This window comes from Aedes albopictus, chromosome 2 (assembly GCF_035046485.1).
Source record: "Aedes albopictus strain Foshan chromosome 2, AalbF5, whole genome shotgun sequence".
Classification (NCBI taxonomy): Eukaryota; Metazoa; Arthropoda; class Insecta; order Diptera; family Culicidae; genus Aedes; species Aedes albopictus.
In genome coordinates this window covers 69,312,685-69,332,362 of record NC_085137.1, presented here as the reverse complement: position 1 = coordinate 69,332,362, position 19,678 = coordinate 69,312,685, and the positions used below count along the sequence as shown (strand labels likewise).

The following is a 19,678-nucleotide window of genomic DNA, read 5'->3' as shown; positions in this document are numbered from 1 at the left end:
AGATGGCTTGAGGATAATCCAGTTTAGCTCGAATGAGAGGGGGAGATACACACGCCGGACAACTTCGAACACATGTACTGGCTGGGGCTGACCGCAGGCCATGCCAGGCAGAGGCCACTTTTGTGACGGGACACTAAAGTGTGAGTGAAACATTGGTCGGGAATTTATTTTCTACCATCTCGGTAGTCTCTGGCGGTGACCCACGTCAACGTAAGCGCAAGTTTAACTCTGACAAGAAATTGATGATTTTGGGTTCTTGTTTTTGTCGCACACTGGTCGTAAACAAAAAAAAAATACCAGCAATGCCATGAACCCGAAGCACGAGAACTGCAAAACAAGTTTCTAACGGAAAAAAGGATTCGAAAGGGATTGGGGGTTTTAAACTGGTTTTGGACACGCGATCTCTATTATACAAGTTGAGTGGTGGAATATGTGAATATGTGGGTTAGATGAAGAAGGAAAATCCAGATAATTATACCCTTGAATAATGAACGACCGGCAAATCAAGTTAACATGTAGGCCCTCGAAATGATCAGCTGTTTTTTAGTGACTTGTGATGTACATATGTACTGCGGTGAATGTGATAGACTCTGCGACGCCTAACCAACCTAACCAAAAACAGTCGAAAACTACGTTATCATGAGAGTGAAGAATAAGATGCTGAGGCATTGTGAAGATATTAATATTGGATTCGAATTGGCTTTGGATCAACTTTAGTTTGGCTTTGAATTTGCTTTAGATTAACTTTGCATTGTCTTCAATTTTTCTATGCATTGGCTTTGAATTGCCTTTGCATTGGCATCAGTTTGGTTTTAAATTGGCTTTGGATTAGCTTTAGTTTGAATTTGTATTGGTTTTGAATTGGATTGGATTTGGATTTGGCTTTCGATTGACTCAAGGATTGGCTTTGTACTGGCTTTGGATTGGCTTTTCATTGATAGTGAATTGGCATTGAGTTGGTTCTGGTTTGGCTTTGGATCGGATTTGTAATAAGCTTCGGATTGGTTTGGAAGTGGGTTTAGACTGGAGATGAATTGTCTTTGAATTTTGTATGTATTGGTTTTGAATTGACATAACTTTGATTTGGCTTTTAATTGGCTTAGGATTGGTCTTGGTTTGGTTTTGTTTTCGATTTGGTTTTGTAATTGCTTTGGATTGACTCATCGAGTTTGCACCGGATGTGGATTGGCTTTGCATTGGCCTTAGATTGGTTGTGGATTGGCTTTGGATTGGCATTTAATTGACTTTTGATTGACTTTGGATTGGCTTTGAATTGGCTTTATATTTACTTTAAATTGGCTTAGGATTGGTCTTGGTTTGGGTTTGGATTGGCTTTTGTTTGGTTTTGAATTGGCTCTGGATTGACTCTGCATCGGATTTGCAACGGCTATGTATTGGTTTTGCATTGGTTTTGGATTGGCTTAAGGTATACTTTTGATAGAATTTACTTTGCATTGGCATTAAGATTGGCTCATCGAATTTGCACCGGATATGGATTGGCTTTGCATTGGCTTTGGATTAGTTGTGGATTGGCTTTGGATTGGAATTTAATTGACCTTGTATCGACTTTTCGAACCTTCTTCGAATGAGTGTTATCAGTTTCGTACCTTTTAATTCCGCCCTAATTGCTTATCACTTGACAGATACGCGTATTTCGACTACCACTTGTAATCTTCCTCAGTGTCAGTTATCCACTTGGATTTGAATAGGCTTTTGTTTTGTTTTGAATTGGCTCTGGATTGACTCTGCATCAGATTTGCAACGGCTATGTATTGGCTTTGCATTGGTTTTGGATTGGCTTAGGGTTTGCATTAGCATTAAGATTGGCATTAGTTTGGGCTTAGATTGGCTTTACATTGCACAATGGGTCCAGAGCTGCATTTACGAAGACAAAAATGTTTGTGCCTAAACCTTAAGTTTTTGATACATAATGTCTTTGGGAAAGTTTCTTCATATTTTTCGACCTTTTTTCTCATCATTGTGAAATTAGGGTGGTCCCTCTAGTTTAGCTGATCCAAACATCTGCTTTTTAATAGTTTTATGTACGCGTACAAAATGCTCTACAAAGTTGTAAAAGAACTTATTTGAAGCAAGTTTGCCGAAGAAACCATTATTCTATCTCTTATGGTTCCTAACTAATATTTTTTTAAAGAATCATGTTAGGGTGGTCCATGAAATTCAGTTTTCTTGCAATAACTTTCAATCCATTCGTTTCTCGTAAAAACTTTGATCCGAGCACTTTTAGAACTATCAATGATGCATATTTTTTCCGAAGAGCTCAATGTTTTATCTCTCATGATTAAAAAAAATATTGGCTTTTTTCTTCAAAAAATCACTTTTTTTCAAAAAGTCATATCTCAAAAAGGAGCAAATGGATTTTCAATCGTCAAATTGCATTGAAAAGATCGTACTTGGTTCTATTGATGGTGAAAAAATTGTGAGTACCTTTTTTGTTTGAAGCTTTTTATTTATTTTTAAAAATACGGTTTTTTACATAGAAAATCAGTTGTAACTTTTAAAATCGATGAGATGCAAGGTTGGCTTCTTCGACAATATTGTGAGTTTTTGGATGCTCTGAAAGTGCTCAGAACAAAGTATAGCGAAAAAATCCATGCATAAAATTATATTAAATAAAAACGGATTTTCATATGGAAAACAAAACATTTCAAGAAAATTCAAAACGTTTTTGTTAGATAGATCGAAGTAACCATGTCGAAAAAGTTTAAACTTGTTTATATTCTACTTTCCGTCAATAGACTCAACTTAAAATGTGATTTTCAGCTAATTTCCGTCAGTTAAATTTTAATTTCATCTCTTTAATTCATGGATAGCGAAAATGTAAATCACTGGTAAATATTGATATTAACATAAAAGCCTATCAAAGATACATAATTCGCGATATCTTACCAACATTGTGCCTTAATGTTGATGACAGTATAAATAAACATTGGTTCTAAAATGAAATTGATGACCATTTATCAAACTACTTTGTTCTATCTAGCAAAGAAGAGTTAAATTTGCTTGAATTGTTTCGTTTTTCAGATGAAAATCCGTTTTTATTCAATATAATTTTATGCGTTGATTTTTTCGCTATACTTTGTTCTGAGCATTTTCAGAGCATCCAAAAACTCACAATATTGTCGAAGACGCCAACTTTGCATCTCATCGATTTTAAGAGTTACAACTGATTTTCTATGTAAAAAACCGTATTTTTAAAATTCAATAAAAAGCTTCAAACAAAAAAGGTACTCACAATTTTTTCACCATCAATAGAACAGAGTACGATCTTTTCAATGAAATTCGGTGATTGAAAATCCATTTGCTCCTTTTTAAGATATGACTTTTTGAAAAAAAGTGATTTTTTTAAGAAAAAAGCCAATATATATATATATATATATATATATATATATATATATATATATATATATATATATATATATATATATATATATATATATATATATATATATATATATATATATATATATATATATATATATATATATATATATATATATTTTTAAAAATAAATAAAAAGCTTCAAACAAAAAAGGTACTCACAATTTTTTCACCATCAATAGAACCAAGTACGATCTTTTCAATGCAATTTGACGATTGAAAATCCATTTGCTCCTTTTTGAGATATGACTTTTTGAAAAAAAGTGATTTTTTGAAGAAAAAAGCCAATATTTTTTTTAATCATGAGAGATAAAACATTGAGCTCTTCGGAAAAAATATGCATCATTGATAGTTCTAAAAGTGCTCGGATCAAAGTTTTTACGAGAAACGAATGGATTGAAAGTTATTGCAAGAAAACTGAATTTCATGGACCACCCTAACATGATTCTTTAAAAAAATATTAGTTAGGAACCATAAGAGATAGAATAATGGTTTCTTCGGCAAACTTGCTTCAAATAAGTTCTTTTACAACTTTGTAGAGCATTTTGTACGCGTACATAAAACTATTAAAAAGCAGATGTTTGGATCAGCTAAACTAGAGGGACCACCCTAATTTCACAATGATGAGAAAAAAGGTCGAAAAATATGAAGAAACTTTCCCAAAGACATTATGTATCAAAAACTTAAGGTTTAGGCACAAACATTTTTGTCTTCGTAAATGCAGCTCTGGACCCATTGTGCAATGTAAAGCCAATCTAAGCCCAAACTAATGCCAATCTTAATGCTAATGCAAACCCTAAGCCAATCCAAAACCAATGCAAAGCCAATACATAGCCGTTGCAAATCTGATGCAGAGTCAATCCAGAGCCAATTCAAAACAAAACAAAAGCCTATTCAAATCCAAGTGGATAACTGACACTGAGGAAGATTACAAGTGGTAGTCGAAATACGCGTATCTGTCAAGTGATAAGCAATTAGGGCGGAATTAAAAGGTACGAAACTGATAACACTCATTCGAAGAAGGTATTCTGCTTAGAGAGTTCGAAAAGTCGATACAAGGTCAATTAAATTCCAATCCAAAGCCAATCCACAACTAATCCAAAGCCAATGCAAAGCCAATCCATATCCGGTGCAAATTCGATGAGCCAATCTTAATGCCAATGCAAAGTAAATTCTATCAAAAGTATACCTTAAGCCAATCCAAAACCAATGCAAAACCAATACATAGCCGTTGCAAATCCGATGCAGAGTCAATCCAGAGCCAATTCAAAACCAAACAAAAGCCAATCCAAACCCAAACCAAGACCAATCCTAAGCCAATTTAAAGTAAATATAAAGCCAATTCAAAGCCAATCCAAAGTCAATCAAAAGTCAATTAAATGCCAATCCAAAGCCAATCCACAACCAATCTAAGGCCAATGCAAAGCCAATCCACATCCGGTGCAAACTCGATGAGTCAATCCAAAGCAATTACAAAACCAAATCGAAAACAAAACCAAACCAAGACCAATCCTAAGCCAATTAAAAGCCAAATCAAAGTTATGTCAATTCAAAACCAATACATACAAAATTCAAAGACAATTCATCTCCAGTCTAAACCCACTTCCAAACCAATCCGAAGCTTATTACAAATCCGATCCAAAGCCAAACCAGAACCAACTCAATGCCAATTCACTATCAATGAAAAGCCAATCCAAAGCCAGTACAAAGCCAATCCTTGAGTCAATCGAAAGCCAAATCCAAATCCAATCCAATTCAAAACCAATACAAATTCAAACTAAAGCTAATCCAAAGCCAATTTAAAACCAAACTGATGCCAATGCAAAGGCAATTCAAAGCCAATGCATAGAAAAATTGAAGACAATGCAAAGTTAATCTAAAGCAAATTCAAAGCCAAACTAAAGTTGATCCAAAGCCAATTCGAATCCAATATTAATATCTTCACAATGCCTCAGCATCTTATTCTTCACTCTCATGATAACGTAGTTTTCGACTGTTTTTGGTTAGGTTGGTTAGGCGTCGCAGAGTCTATCACATTCACCGCAGTACATATGTACATCACAAGTCACTAAAAAACAGCTGATCATTTCGAGGGCCTACATGTTAACTTGATTTGCCGGTCGTTCATTATTCAAGGGTATAATTATCTGGATTTTCCTTCTTCATCTAACCCACATATTCACATATTCCACCACTCAACTTGTATAATAGAGATCGCGTGTCCAAAACCAGTTTAAAACCCCCAATCCCTTTCGAATCCTTTTTTCCGTTAGAAACTTGTTTTGCAGTTCTCGTGCTTCGGGTTCATGGCATTGCTGGTATTTTTTTTTTGTTTACGACCAGTGTGCGACAAAAACAAGAACCCAAAATCATCAATTTCTTGTCAGAGTTAAACTTGCGCTTACGTTGACGTGGGTCACCGCCAGAGACTACCGAGATGGTAGAAAATAAATTCCCGACCAATGTTTCACTCACACTTTAGTGTCCCGTCACAAAAGTGGCCTCTGCCTGGCATGGCCTGCGGTCAGCCCCAGCCAGTACATGTGTTCGAAGTTGTCCGGCGTGTGTATCTCCCCCTCTCATTCGAGCTAAACTGGATTATCCTCAAGCCATCTGCTCCTCCCTCCCACTCCACAACTTTGGGAATACCGGTCGGCTTCAAATGAACAGTCCACCACTCACAAAAACTCCCATTGCATTGGAAACACATGGATGGTTTATGAGCTCTCCCGGATGAATGGGATGACGATAAAATTTATATTGTTTCTGGAAAAGCTCTTGCGTGTAACGGGCAGCACCCGGTTTTGTGTGCACTGTGCGGGTACTGTGAATACAGTGACTGCGTTTAGAAGGCATACGCATAAAATATGAACTAGTTTTCTTCAGAAATTCATCCAGAACATCCACAGATTCGTTCAAGAAATCTCTCAAAAATTCTCTCAGGGTTTTTTCTGGGTTTTTTTCAAGAATTCCTCCAAGGATTCTGCAACAGGGATTCATCCGGGAATTCCTCCACTAACTCTTCTTGGGATTCCATTAGGATTTTTCCAGAAATTTCTTCGGTGATTTCTTTAGTACTTCCTTCTGGGATTTATCCAGGGCAGGGAAATCTCTAGGAATTACTGCGTTCCTCCAGAAATTCCTTCAAAAATTCCGTCAAGGATTCCTCCATGAATTGCACCATGAATTTCTCCAGGGATTCCTCAAGAAATTCCTTGAGTGATTCCCCCATAGATTTCTATAAATTCCTCCAAGAATATCTCCCGGGGATTCCTCCATGAATTCATTTAGGGATTTTTTCAGGGATTCCTCCAGGGATTCCTTCAAAAATTCCGTCAAAGATTCTTCCAGGAATTGCACCATGAATTTTTCCAGGGATTCCTCTAGGGATTCCTCTAGGATTCCTCTAGAGAATCCTCTAGGAATTCCTCTTGGGATTCCTCAAAGAATTTTTCTGAGGATTCCTCCAAGTATTCCTCCAGGGATTCCTTAAGAAATTCCTTGAGTGATTCCTACACGGATTCCTTTGAATTCCTCTAGAAAAATCTCCAGGAATTACTGCAGGCGTTCCCCAGGAATTCCTCCAAGGATTCCTCCAAGAATTCCTCCATGAATTCCTTCAGGGATTCTTTCAGGGATTTCTCCAGGAATTCCTCCGAAAATTCCTCCAGGGATTCCTTCTGGGACTCCTCCAGAGATTTTTCCAGGAATTTCTCCAAGGATTACTCCAAGGTTTTGTCGATGAATTCCTCCAGGGATTCCTCCAGGATTTCTCTAGGAATTCCTCCAGGGATTTCTCTAGGGATTATTCCAGAGATATCTGCCGGGATTCCTGCAGGGATTCCTTTAGGAATTCCTCCAGGGGTTCCTACAGGAATTCCTCCAAGAGTTCATCCAGGGCTCGAGCCCTGAAGAAGATCCAAACCCGAGGATCGAAACGTCCCACCAAAATCAGTCATCCAAAAAAGTTCATCCAGAGATTCCTCCAGAAATTCTCCAGGGTTCTCCAGGGATTCCTCCAGGGTTCTCCAGGGATTCCTCCAGGGATTGCTCCAGGAGTCCTCTAAGAATTCTTCCACAGACTAGTCCAGAGATTCCTCCAGAATACCTCTAGGAATTCCTCCAGGGAATCCTCCAGAAATTTCTCCAGGGATTTCTCCAGGAATTCTCCAGGGATTCCTCCAGGATTTCTTTGGTAATTCCTCCAGAGATTACTCCAGAGATTTCTCTAGGAATTTCTCCAGGGATTCTTCCAGGGACTCCTCCAGAAATTCCTTCAGGGATATTTCCTGGAATTCCTCTGGGAACTTCTCCAAGCATTCCTCCAGGTATTTCTACAGGGATTCCTCCAGGAATCAGAGTTTCAGAGTTTCTTCGAAGATTTCATCCTGGAAATCCTCCAGGAATTCCTCCAGGAATATTTCCAGGAATTGCTCCAGGAACTCCTCGAAGAATTCCTCCAGGAATTCCTCCAGGGATGGCACCAGACTTTGCTCCAGCGATTACTTCAAGAACTCCTCCAGGATTTTTTCCAGAAATTCCTCCAAAAATTCCTTCAGTGATTCCTCCAGAAATTCCTGCAGAGATTCCTCCTGGGATGCCTCCATGGATTCCTGAAGGGATTCCTCCAGGAATTTCTCCAGTAATTCCTTCAGGAATTCCTCCGGAAGACAAAGCTTTCGCATTAGATGTTAAAAACCTGCTAGGCTTTCGAAACGATTGGATACAGCCAGGCCTGATCTTTTTTAGAGGCTTCCACCCACGATCCTGCCACCTCTGAACAAACAAAATCTGCAAATTTCCTTACCGTACCGAGTCTCAGATGGGCATGAACAGGATTAGGTAAAAGTAGCTACTTCCGAACCATTATTTTATTGAACTAGCCGAGACTCGACCCGATTATGACCTGGTATCCCACATGTCATATAAGAGTTACGTCAGCACTAGTTTTGGTTGTATAGAAGTTAATTTGACGTTATTCTAGCATTGAGTTAAAATAACGTCAAGCTAACTTCTATATTCTATACAACCAAAACTTGCGCTGTCGTAACTCTTATATGACATGCGTGTTACTTGGGATAATGAGGATAGTCAGCCATCTTACACCAATGCAAGGCCATTCATTATCATCCGATAAGTACACTCATACTCATCGAACGAGAAGGGATCGGTAGTTACTGCGATGCAAATGCAAGCACAGTGTCGTAGAACACCTTCTGTTTTTACGAGTTATTTGGCTCAAGATCTCAACTGTCAGTGTCTAGTTTGAGAACTATTCAATATAGTTACCTTAATTGTGCTCAAAATTGTGAACACGCACCCAAACGTAAGAGCAATAAGGCAACATTTTTGGGACGCTCACTGAACAAGTGCGCTCAAATTGCATGTCAGTGCAAAATGCCAAATCGAAAAGGAAAAACTGAAACAATGAAGTCAAAAACCTAACTATACATTAACCCGAAAAATATCATTACATTGTTGGTTCATAACTAGTGGAGGATCTCGTTTCCCGGGATGGGAAAACCCCGGGATTCGGGTTTTTTTTTTAATCCTGGGTTTTCCGAGAAAAATCCATATTTTACAAACATTGATAAAAATTATTGGAAAGAATTTTAGAACATTTCTTATCTAATTCCAAAGCTATATAATGGTTTGGCAGAAAATGTTATCATTTTTTTTCAATCAGGTGATTTGTATAGACATAAGCGTTGCTGGTTTTTTTTCCTGAAGAGCACCAGAGTCTAAGTAACTATAAAGATGCATGGAGATATTTTGGACTGAATATAGGAACAATAATCCATCATTTAAATCCTAAATCAAATATATCTCAAAAACATTTATAAATGCTGTCAAGGAAATTTGAAACCTTCAAGGATGTTTGGAAAGTTTTACATGAACCACTTTTACTTATCTAAGACTAATGAGTCACATATGCCCGATTGAAGTGTTTGGCAGACCCAGTAAAAAGATTCTGGATGAAATTTTAAAATGAAATGAAAACCTGAATAATTTACCTTGAGGCGTTTTAGGAATTCTAAGATAAGTTTTCATTGATTTTTTTTTTCAAATTTGTAAAGATTTTTACATTTCTAGAGAAATTTATAATCAAAGACTCAACCAAATGTCTGGTGAAATCATTACCTGAAACCAAGAGCTCTTGGCTTACGTTATTTCTGGGAGCAAATTTTGGAAATATTCTGGCAGAATTTGGGTGAAAACATTAGTGAAAAGGGTTCGAAAATTGATTTAAAAATGTCGAATTGCAACTTCATAAAAATCTGTGTGAGCATTTTGGTTTTTATAGAAATATTTGAAGAAATTTCTTTCCATTAGCAAATCAAGTCATGTTAAAATGTTAGAATTCCATTTTGGTTTTGGTGGATAGTCCAGAGTTATTCAAAGCGGGCCCTCCCAACCAAATTCTTCTCAAATTGTTCAGAACATCTTGGAAAAAAAATGTTTGAATAGTATTATAGAAGTCCTTTCAAAAAATCTTGCGTGAAATCCATGGTAAATTCAAAAATTGTTATAGAATATCTGACAACAGTATGCCTTTATTTCTGGAAATAAATCTAAAATTCTAATATAGTTATTTTCAACATTTCCACTTTATTTTTCTCGATAAAGTGGATAAGAGGAATGAATAGGAGTGGAATGAGGCAAATATACGGACCCCTGCTGTAATTGTCTGGTTTTGAATGGGATGAAGTAGCATCGGGCTTCCCGGGTAGAGGTAAAATACTGACGATCAAAACATGATATTGGTTTGATTGATATAAGAGATAAAAGATCTGAAAATAATATCTGGAAAATGTTCCTGGAACATCTGAACAATATCAAAATTTGATATTTCAAGATCATACGAATAGCTCGCTGCTATTGGTTAGATCTTACAAAATCAAAATATGATTTGATGATGATGTTCCAGGAGTAAATTTTTGATTTTATTTTTAGATCTTTTATCTCTTATGTCAATCAAACCCATATCACTTTTTGATCTCCATATCAAAATATGCTATTATTGAGCTCTTTTCCTCTACTCGGGTTATGTACAATTTGCTTTACAATTCACCACAGTTTAACTTGAAAACACCTTCTGTACGAAGACGGAACCCATCCGCTGTGTGTTCGACCAATACAGTGTGGAGTAATTGCACCCGTAGGGATCTAATGCACTTTAAAGTCCAGTGCTGCTTTTCCTTGCGAGAGCTCCCCACCAGCAGTTTCCACACATGACCGAGCCGAGCAACCCACATCCAATAGCAGCTGTGGTATGGCCTGCGGCCGGCATACCAAAAGCCAGGAAGTTGGTTCTGTCTGTGCTGTACTGCTCTGTTAAATAGGCACGTGCACGTGCACATCCTCGTTCGTTCTTGCTTGGCCTTGTGCTGGCTAGTAGCAACAGAAAGTCATCCTCGTAGAAATCCTCGCTGGATTGGAGCCGAGGAAGGGGTACCAATTTTGGCAATCAGCTCGAGCGCGTGTTATCACGACACGCGAACGAGACGGGAGTCAATTCATTTTTGTTGACAGCGGTGGTGCCATCAACGACGGTGATCAGTTCCAACATAATTTCGAAATTTCTGATGAGCAAGCCATTAAATGTGTTACACGAAACTGGTTGATGATTTCAGTGCTGTTGTCTTGTGTCGGAAGCTCTAGCACACGCGTATCGGAACGATCAATCTTTCGTATTCAATCTTAATGGGGGGAATGCTACGCTATTTAATCGTTGAAGTAATGGTTCACACTGTCAAGAGGTCCCGATTAAATAGTACAGGAATGGGCGAGGAAGATTGGAACAGAGCATGGAATCAAATTTATGACGGAAATTAAATGGAATACCATTAGTATGTGCACAGAATAAAGTCATGGGGATTGCATGTCATGTTACCTTCATATCAGTCATATAATCATACTGGCTCAAACTGAATTAGATGGAAAAAATGGTGGATATATATATATATAATTATCTAATCACGTATTAATACGTTATTACTATTATAAATGTCACTGTGTAAACATACATCTGTGAAATCACTTGTTCCAGTTATATATCACATGTCCTAAAATTTACATGTTTGATTTGGCATACATATACTCCTCATGACGAAAATATCCGAGCACTTTTTCCGAGCAATTATAAGTCACATTACACATTTTATGGAAACTCTTAAGGATTTTCAAGTTATAGAATTCAAAACAAGAATCAAGTTAAATTTTTTATATATACCTCAGCTTATTAATGACCGAATCGAAAATATCGTTTGTACGTAAAAATATAAACTTTACATGTTAGTATTTTACCATTTAAGAACGTAACTCCATCACTACTGGCACCTACTGCTTCACTATTAATGTTCCTGCCAAACCAATTAAAATATCTTCTTGAGAAAAGCTAACCATCCTGTCGTCTGCTCATCATGAGATACGCTCGCATCACAAATAGCTTGACTGCCTGCCTCAAGCTCGTGGCCTGCGGGTTTCTATATTGTTTACGCTTATTCATTTCCTCTATTTATCTACTTAACACCCACTTGCCTTTCCTGCTTCCACCCTCCGCAGTTTTGTCCCGCCGAGCACCGAATGAACGGCTCCGCAGATCCCAAGGATGTCGTTATCGAACCGGATGGGCCGTCGGAAGTGTTTCGCGATGACGACGAACCCAAGGTATGAAGCAGCAATGATGCTGTGCTCTTTTCCCCACACCCATTCGGTGGTGTGAGTCGAGTTTTAATCCCTCATTTCCTATCCATCCGCCAGACTCCGGCAGACGACGTCGAAGCCAACGCCGGCCAGGACGAGAAGGAAAAGGAAATCGCCGCCGAAGACTACAAGGTGCGACTCCGGAAGGAGCTGGTCAGCCGCGATGGCCACCGGGAAATCTACAAGGACATCAACGCGCTGCTGTGGTTCAAGAACGACGACATCGAGCAGGCCTACACACGGTACCGGCAGCCGCACAGTTCCATTCCGCTGCTGGCGGCGGTGGTGGTGCAACTGGCCGGGATTACCTTCTCCTACCTGGTGCTTCCGCGGTAGGTATCAAATTATCTGGGGCTGGGAAAAATATTTTCTACAGGATTAATCTTTGAATCAACTGAGTACAATGATTTTTGTTATGTATGGTTCTACTTTCAGTACAACGCTACACTTTGATATCGTTACCCCACCATTGGTGATAATTATCATTTTGGTGTTTATCTCGGTGGCAGAAAGTTTTCCAAAGGTAAGTTTTGTGAGTTTGCTTATTAATGACAGCGAATTCGATTGTTTTTAACGAAATTCTGCAATAGACTTCTTGAGACTCCTAAAATAAATGTAAATACACCAATTGCACTGGGAAAAACTTGACTATTGGGAGACAAAGAAAGCTGTGGGTCCGAATCCCATCAGAACGAGATCTGTTTTCACAAGTTCGTCTTTCAATTTTCCAAATAATCAACTTTCTGTGTCTTCTTATTTTCAATTTTTTCCCAGTACGTTGAGTCCTGCCAGCAAATTGATACATGCCTGTAAAGGGCAACATATACATGTATACGAATTGCAATCAGGACTTAACAAGGTGAAACTCTGTTTAAGCATATTTGGAATCTCTTAGAACGCCCCTGAAATCAACCGAAACGCCCCTGGAACTCCTCTGAAAGCACTCGAATCCCTTTGGAACGTCCTGAACCCTTTTGAAACTTCTTGATTTCCTCTGTTACACTGCTGGAACATCCTAAAACTCCCGGAATACCCCTGAATCGCTCCTAAAAAAAAACCTGGAACGCCCCAGTAAAGCTCATAAAGTGCTATGATACTTCTGTAACACCCCAGAAATCCTTAGCTCCCAATATCCCCTGGAATACCCTTGAAATACCTTGAAAATCCCTTGAAAGCTTCTAAAATTCCATGGAGTGTCTCTGAAACCCCATCACAACTCCTAAAACGTCTTAGAACACTCTTGAAACTTCTTAAAACTCCTTGTAAAGACCTGTATTACTCATGGACACCCCTGAGAACCCTTGGAAATTCCTGAAGCACCTTGGTAAACCTTGAAACACCGAGGATTTCCCTGGAACACCCCTGTAACGCCCCTGAAACCTTCTGAACCCCTTGAAAACCACAGGAAACACTTATGAGACCCCCTGCGGCATCGTTGGAACTCCCCTGAAATTTCTATAAAGGCCCTGCAACACTTCTAAAATGTGGCTGTCTGAATGACCCTTACAGACTCGAAAACCACCGAACCGATCGGCGTGAAAATTTGTATACGGGGGTACTTGGCGGGTTGGGGAAGGTTCTTAGCATCGTGTGAGACACATTCCATCTCTGGAAAAAGGGTATTCCATACAAATGATTTTTCGAGGGACCTCTCTATGGAGCTGCATGTCAAAAAAATACAATAGCGAGGCAATACGACGTTTGTCGGGACAGCTATACGGCGAACACGTAATCGCAACACTAATAGACTGTTTCAGAAATTATAAATACACTTTGTTTATTAAATAAAATACACTGTTCTGATGATTTCCACCATTTGTTTCAGAATACAGCAAATTATGTTCCACATTCTGACATTTTCTTTCAATTGTCATGATATTATGAAGATCAGTCGAGTTCTTTAACAATTAGGGTAATTTTCCAATTGTTGCACGGCTAAAAATTCGCCAATTATTGCACACCTCATAAGAATAACTAACTTGATGATTTTGTGGCTATATCGGTCTCTTTCTACTCATAAGTATAAGGGAGTAGAGATCAAAGTGGATAATGAAATGATAGATATGATAGAATTCGATAGGTAGCGAACAAGTGTGAAAATTTTATAGAAGGTGAAATTAGGCAAGTAGGCCATGTATTGAACGAATACATCGAATGCGTGAAACTTCTGCCGTGCGACCTGTGCTTTTAAACAGATCGGCTTGGTTGGTAGTTCATACCACCTTACCAAGACTGGCAAAAGTTTCAGGCACCCGACTGCCTAATGTATTGTTCTGTTTTCATCACAAATTCTATCGATCGGTAGCTTTTTCGGAATTCGCACTCCGTTCATAGAGGTATGTCTATATCGCGGCGTGTTCTTCCTATTAGCTTTTTTCGATCTTATAGGATAGAACACTTTTCTTTTTGAGCCAAACTTTTCATATCATGTACTGATTTATCGACCGTATTCTATAATTAACTTGATGATTTTGTGGCTATATCGGTCTCTTTCTACTCATAAGTATAAGGGAGTAGAGATCAAAGTGGATAATGAAATGATAGATATGATAGAATTCGATAGGTAGCGAACAAGTGTGAAAATTTTATAGAAGGTGAAATTAGGCAAGTAGGCCATGTATTGAACGAATACATCGAATGCGTGATATGAAAAGTTTGGCTCAAAAAGAAAAGTGTTCTATCCTATAAGATCGAAAATAGCTAATAGGAAGAACACGCCGCGATATAGACATACCTCTATGAACGGAGTGCGAATTCCGAAAAAGCTACCGATCGATAGAATTTGTGATGAAAACAGAACAATACATTAGGCAGTCGGGTGCCTGAAACTTTTGCCAGTCTTGGTAAGGTGGTATGAACTACCAACCAAGCCGATCTGTTTAAAAGCACAGGTCGCACGGCAGAAGTTTCACGCATTCGATGTATTCGTTCAATACATGGCCTACTTGCCTAATTTCACCTTCTATAAAATTTTCACACTTGTTCGCTACCTAGCGAATTCTATCATATCTATCATTTCATTATCCACTTTGATCTCTACTCCCTTATACTTATGAGTAGAAAGAGACCGATATAGCCACAAAATCATCAAGTTAATTATAGAATACGGTCGATAAATCAGTACATGACATAAGAATAACATGGAGTGTGCAACAATAGGCGAGTTTTTAGCTGTGCAACAATTGGAAAATTACCCTAACTTTATTCTCCAAATTTGCATTTGAACAAAGGTGTTTTAAATGATTTTAACATATTTTTCACTAAATTACTAAAAATATCTAACTTTTTATCACATTCGCTTTCTAAACAAGTTGTCTAAGAAATGCATTCATCAAAACCTGGGAAAAATCGATAAATGCATTTTCACAACATTTTTCCTGAGATCATGTTTATTATTTTTAAGATATTCTACGGAAAATTAGAACTACCACACAGTTTCTTAGCTTTTCTGAACACTTTTAATTTGAACTAATTTATATTTTTAGTTCATTCGACCTATCAGATGGCAAAGCTTGTCATACCATAAAAACGAATGCAGTCAACATTATTAAGACATTCGTTTACTCAACGTTAGTTGTTGGCACTGGTGTTGTTGAGAAATTTGAAACAAAAATGTTTGTTTTGAGAAGGCCCGCAATAGTGGTTCTTCCTCAAATTCCTCAGATTCCAGTGAAAATTATGTTTACCAATCCAGAAATACATATCTTTTCTAATCTTGACAGTAACTTTTATTATGTTTGAAAATTCAATATTTTATTTCTGCGATTTGTTTCTATTCTGGGAGTGATCCCAGTAAACCAGTGATCATATAAGATGTTCCATAAAATGATAAAGTGGAGGCGATATGCGTACATTTTACAAGCGCCTAAATGGAGGCATGCACGCATATCATCCTCCAGCAGCCTCCACTTTATCATCTTATGCAACATGTCTTACGATTACTGGTTGTCTGGGATTTGTTGAATCACCCCTCGTCGGATTTTGTACTAGGCAGAGCTGTCAACCAGCTGCCCAGCTGTCAAAAAGTGATATTAAAATCTCTTTTAAATTATAAGCATCAAAATGCCGCTCAAAAAACTGGAATAAATTCATAGTGACTCAGAAAAAGGTGTTCTGTAATATATTTTTTTAAACAAGAAAAACAAATCAGGTATTATAGTTCTATTTTGCTCAGTGATATTATCCTTAATGTCTCTACCCATCCTAACATTCGCTCATTGGGTCATTTTAGCTCTTCAATCGTAAGGCTTGCTGGCGACATCCTCCCCCGCATGTCGTACTTTGTTATGGACGTGTGTCATCCTCTATGGAGCCACCATCAGGTATCAGGTATCAGAATGCCGACTCCAGAGGCACGTTATCCTGAAAATTCAGGTTTCTAAAATCAGTTTCACTTAATAAGTGCTTACCGAGTACTCGGAAACGCAGTTGCGCAAAAACTGGACAGTTACATATGAAATGATACGAAGATCCATAATCGGATTCATAGCTTTCACATACAAATGATACAGCTTGCTGAATATTCATCATGTGGTAGCTGAGTCGGCAGGGGTCAGTCAATACTTTGACCAGCAAGCTGCAATTCTGCTTAGACAAATTAGTTAGATACTTCGCCACCCCTAGAGATGGCTCAGTACAATACAGTTTGGTTTGACGACATTACTCCAAACTATTCCAATATTGTTTGTGCTGAGTGACAGTCCAGGTGTGAATCAACACATCGATATCGGAATAACTGGCTCAGGGCCAATGAAATCATGTGATGCTCTAGTGCGAGCTAACTCATCAGCCAATTCATTTCCACACTCAGCGAAGTAAACTGTCGAAATATAACATTATGAAATTTAGCCAAAACTGTGAAGTATGGATGCCATAAGTATACCTTATGGAAATTGATGATGCTTGTTATAACTTAATTACATAAGATAAACTTATGAAAAGAGCAGAAAAATCGTTAAATCATGCAGACTGGAATTGATCCATGAACGTCGAAATCACAGAGCTCGTGCCCAACCCACACGGCTATCGACGCTTGAAAATATCGTGTTGCTGTATGTGTACAAAGGCCAAGCTGTGAGTCGATTCTGCGTCATAAATCGACCTTATAAAAATCATTCTAATCATTATTTAAAAAGTTTGTATTTATGGTAATCTTAGGTTTATTTTGCTGAGTGCAGAGATGGATGAATGGCCAGGTTCCCATACAAGGTGAACCAGCCTGAAAAACGGTGAATTGTCTACCAAATGAGTAAGACTGATGTAGCCGTTAGCTTACGAGAGTCGACCTTCGAAAAGGGAGCCATCAGTGTAACATGCGATGCCCTCTGAAATACTTCTCTCCAGAAAAGCAGATGCCTACTCTTCATTGGCGAATTTAGCTTTTTCTTTTTTCTTGCTCACTCTCCTAAACAAACATGAGAAAGAGAAAGATGGAAAGAGGTGCCGCGGCACCCCTTTGCATCCGGCTCTTTCTTGTGTTTATCAAGGAAGATGAGTGAGAAAAAAGAAAAAGCTAGATTCGCCAATGCCACTCTTACCGGGAAGGGAATGTCGTAGAAAATGTCCTATATGGAAAATTACAAGCGATTGTAAGATCACTTGGAGCAAGGACAACTTTATCCCAATTCACCAGAACTGAAAACAACGAGGTGTGTGTTGATCTGCAGTCCATAGGAGTACTGGTATTATTGAGTTGTCTCTTTAGTGTTGTATCTGCTACGAGATGACACAAAAGTAGTGACAAGACTCCCCCTTGGAGGCATCCACAAACACTCAGTTTTCTAACAGCCGCTTGATGAAATGTCGAGAAAAAGATGTCGGTTTTTGGGCATTTGGTGAATCCAATCGGAAATCATTGGAGTGCAGTGCGGCTTCTAATATGGTATCGAAAGGCACGTTGTTAAAGGCACCCTCGATATCTAAGAAAACACCCAAGGATGATTGGTTTTGAGCGAATGCCTTCTCGATATCGTAAACAATCTTGTGTAAAAGAATCACAGTGGTCTTACCAGATTGGTATGCATGTTCACATGAAGAGGTACGTTGGCCAGATGAACATCACGGATGTGATGATCCACAATGCGTTCTAGGTATTTCAGAAGAAAAGAGGTCAAACTGATGGGTCTGAAACTCTTTACTTCTTCATACGACGCACGACCCACTTTCAGAATAATCTGTACAGTAACATCCCGCAAAAATTTGGAAGTATATCCTGTAGCAAAAGTGCAAACAAGTTTTTTTTTTCAAAACATGTTCGAAATAATCAAATTCTTTCTACAGCAAAATAGGACGAACCCCATCTGCCTTAGGAGATTTGAAAGAAGCAAAGCTATCAAGTGCCCCCTCAATCGATTATATAGTTACAATACTCCGCGCCGAATCATAACTACAAGAAAAGACACAAGGTTTATCCGAAGTTTCAATATCCACGCATCCGGGGAAGTACTTTGTCATCAGAGGAAGTGGAATTGCCATTTGGCAAACGAAGTTCGTTTACTCAGAAATTCTTTGATTTCGCAAGGATTTTGTTCAACCGGCTGACTTCACTCCAACTGAAAACATTTGTTCAAAGGATTTTCCAGCCTAATCATTTGACAGACCAACCAGATTGCTCTTCTGTAGGCCTTGCGAGCCGACCTGAAACCCTCCGAAGCAGCCGAACGTCTTCTGTTCCATCTCTTTCTACATTGTTTCCTGAGCTTCGCCAGATCAAAGTTCCACCATAACCATTCGTGCGTCATCCTCTATGGAGCCACCATCCTCTGGTTCAATATCCAATATGATCAGCACTTCTCAGGACCCCGCTTGGTGTAGAAACGTGTACTTGACGCACTATTGCGTATTTTGTAGGATGCAGTAAGAGCTGTTCAATTAATGAAATCAATCGCATTTTCCTGTCGGTAAAGTGTTTATTTACTGTTGTCTTCACCTAGGGAGGATGCAAGCAAATGTGTGCGTAGATTCTCAGCAAATAGTGTTTTACAAGAACGGTTCTAGCTTCGCAAAAGATTAACCAATCGAACTCAAATTTGTACTCAAGATGCACATTGAATAGGTTGACAAGCATTCAAAATTTGAGAATTTTTGTTGCATTCTACTCTAAGTTACAGCAACTACTGCTGGACACTGAGTGACCATTAGGGTGACTCAAATAAATTGATACCTAACACTATGTACCATAGTGTCATGTGGAAGGTTTGCCGGGAATTGAATTCAAGTATAATAGACGTGGACTGGACTGAATACGAGGAACAATTACACTAGTTTACAAAATAAAACGAAAGTCGTGAACTTCTGTCAACGACCAAAATTTTTAAAACACAATTTAGCACTGATTTCGAAACCGCGCTTCAAAAAATTTTAAGTTAAGTTTTAGCTCAATATCGAGTTTTACAATTTTTTTAAAATATGGAATTTACTAAAATTCAAATATCTTGCGTTTTGTTCAACCAATTTGAAATCTTTTTCCATAAATTAAAAGCTAAATACAATACCATTCGTTCATCTGAATCCAGGTTTTGCGTCAGATTGATGAAATTCAAAATATTGGCGTGTTTTTGGGACGATCTCCGTA

General features: G+C 38.3%; 1 protein-coding gene across 4 annotated transcripts in view; it reads left to right on the top strand.

Moving 5' to 3' along the window:
* LOC109423939 (adenylate cyclase type 3) overlaps positions 1-19,678 on the top strand; it is a 273,333-nt gene that overhangs the window by 209,733 nt on the left and 43,922 nt on the right. For all 4 annotated transcript variants that reach the window (XM_062849826.1, XM_062849824.1, XM_062849827.1 and 1 more), the window contains exons 11-13: positions 11,965-12,069; positions 12,163-12,437; positions 12,541-12,628. In XM_062849826.1, the coding sequence (XP_062705810.1) occupies positions 11,965-12,069; positions 12,163-12,437; positions 12,541-12,628 (468 nt within the window). The remainder of the gene's footprint in view (positions 1-11,964; positions 12,070-12,162; positions 12,438-12,540; positions 12,629-19,678) is intronic.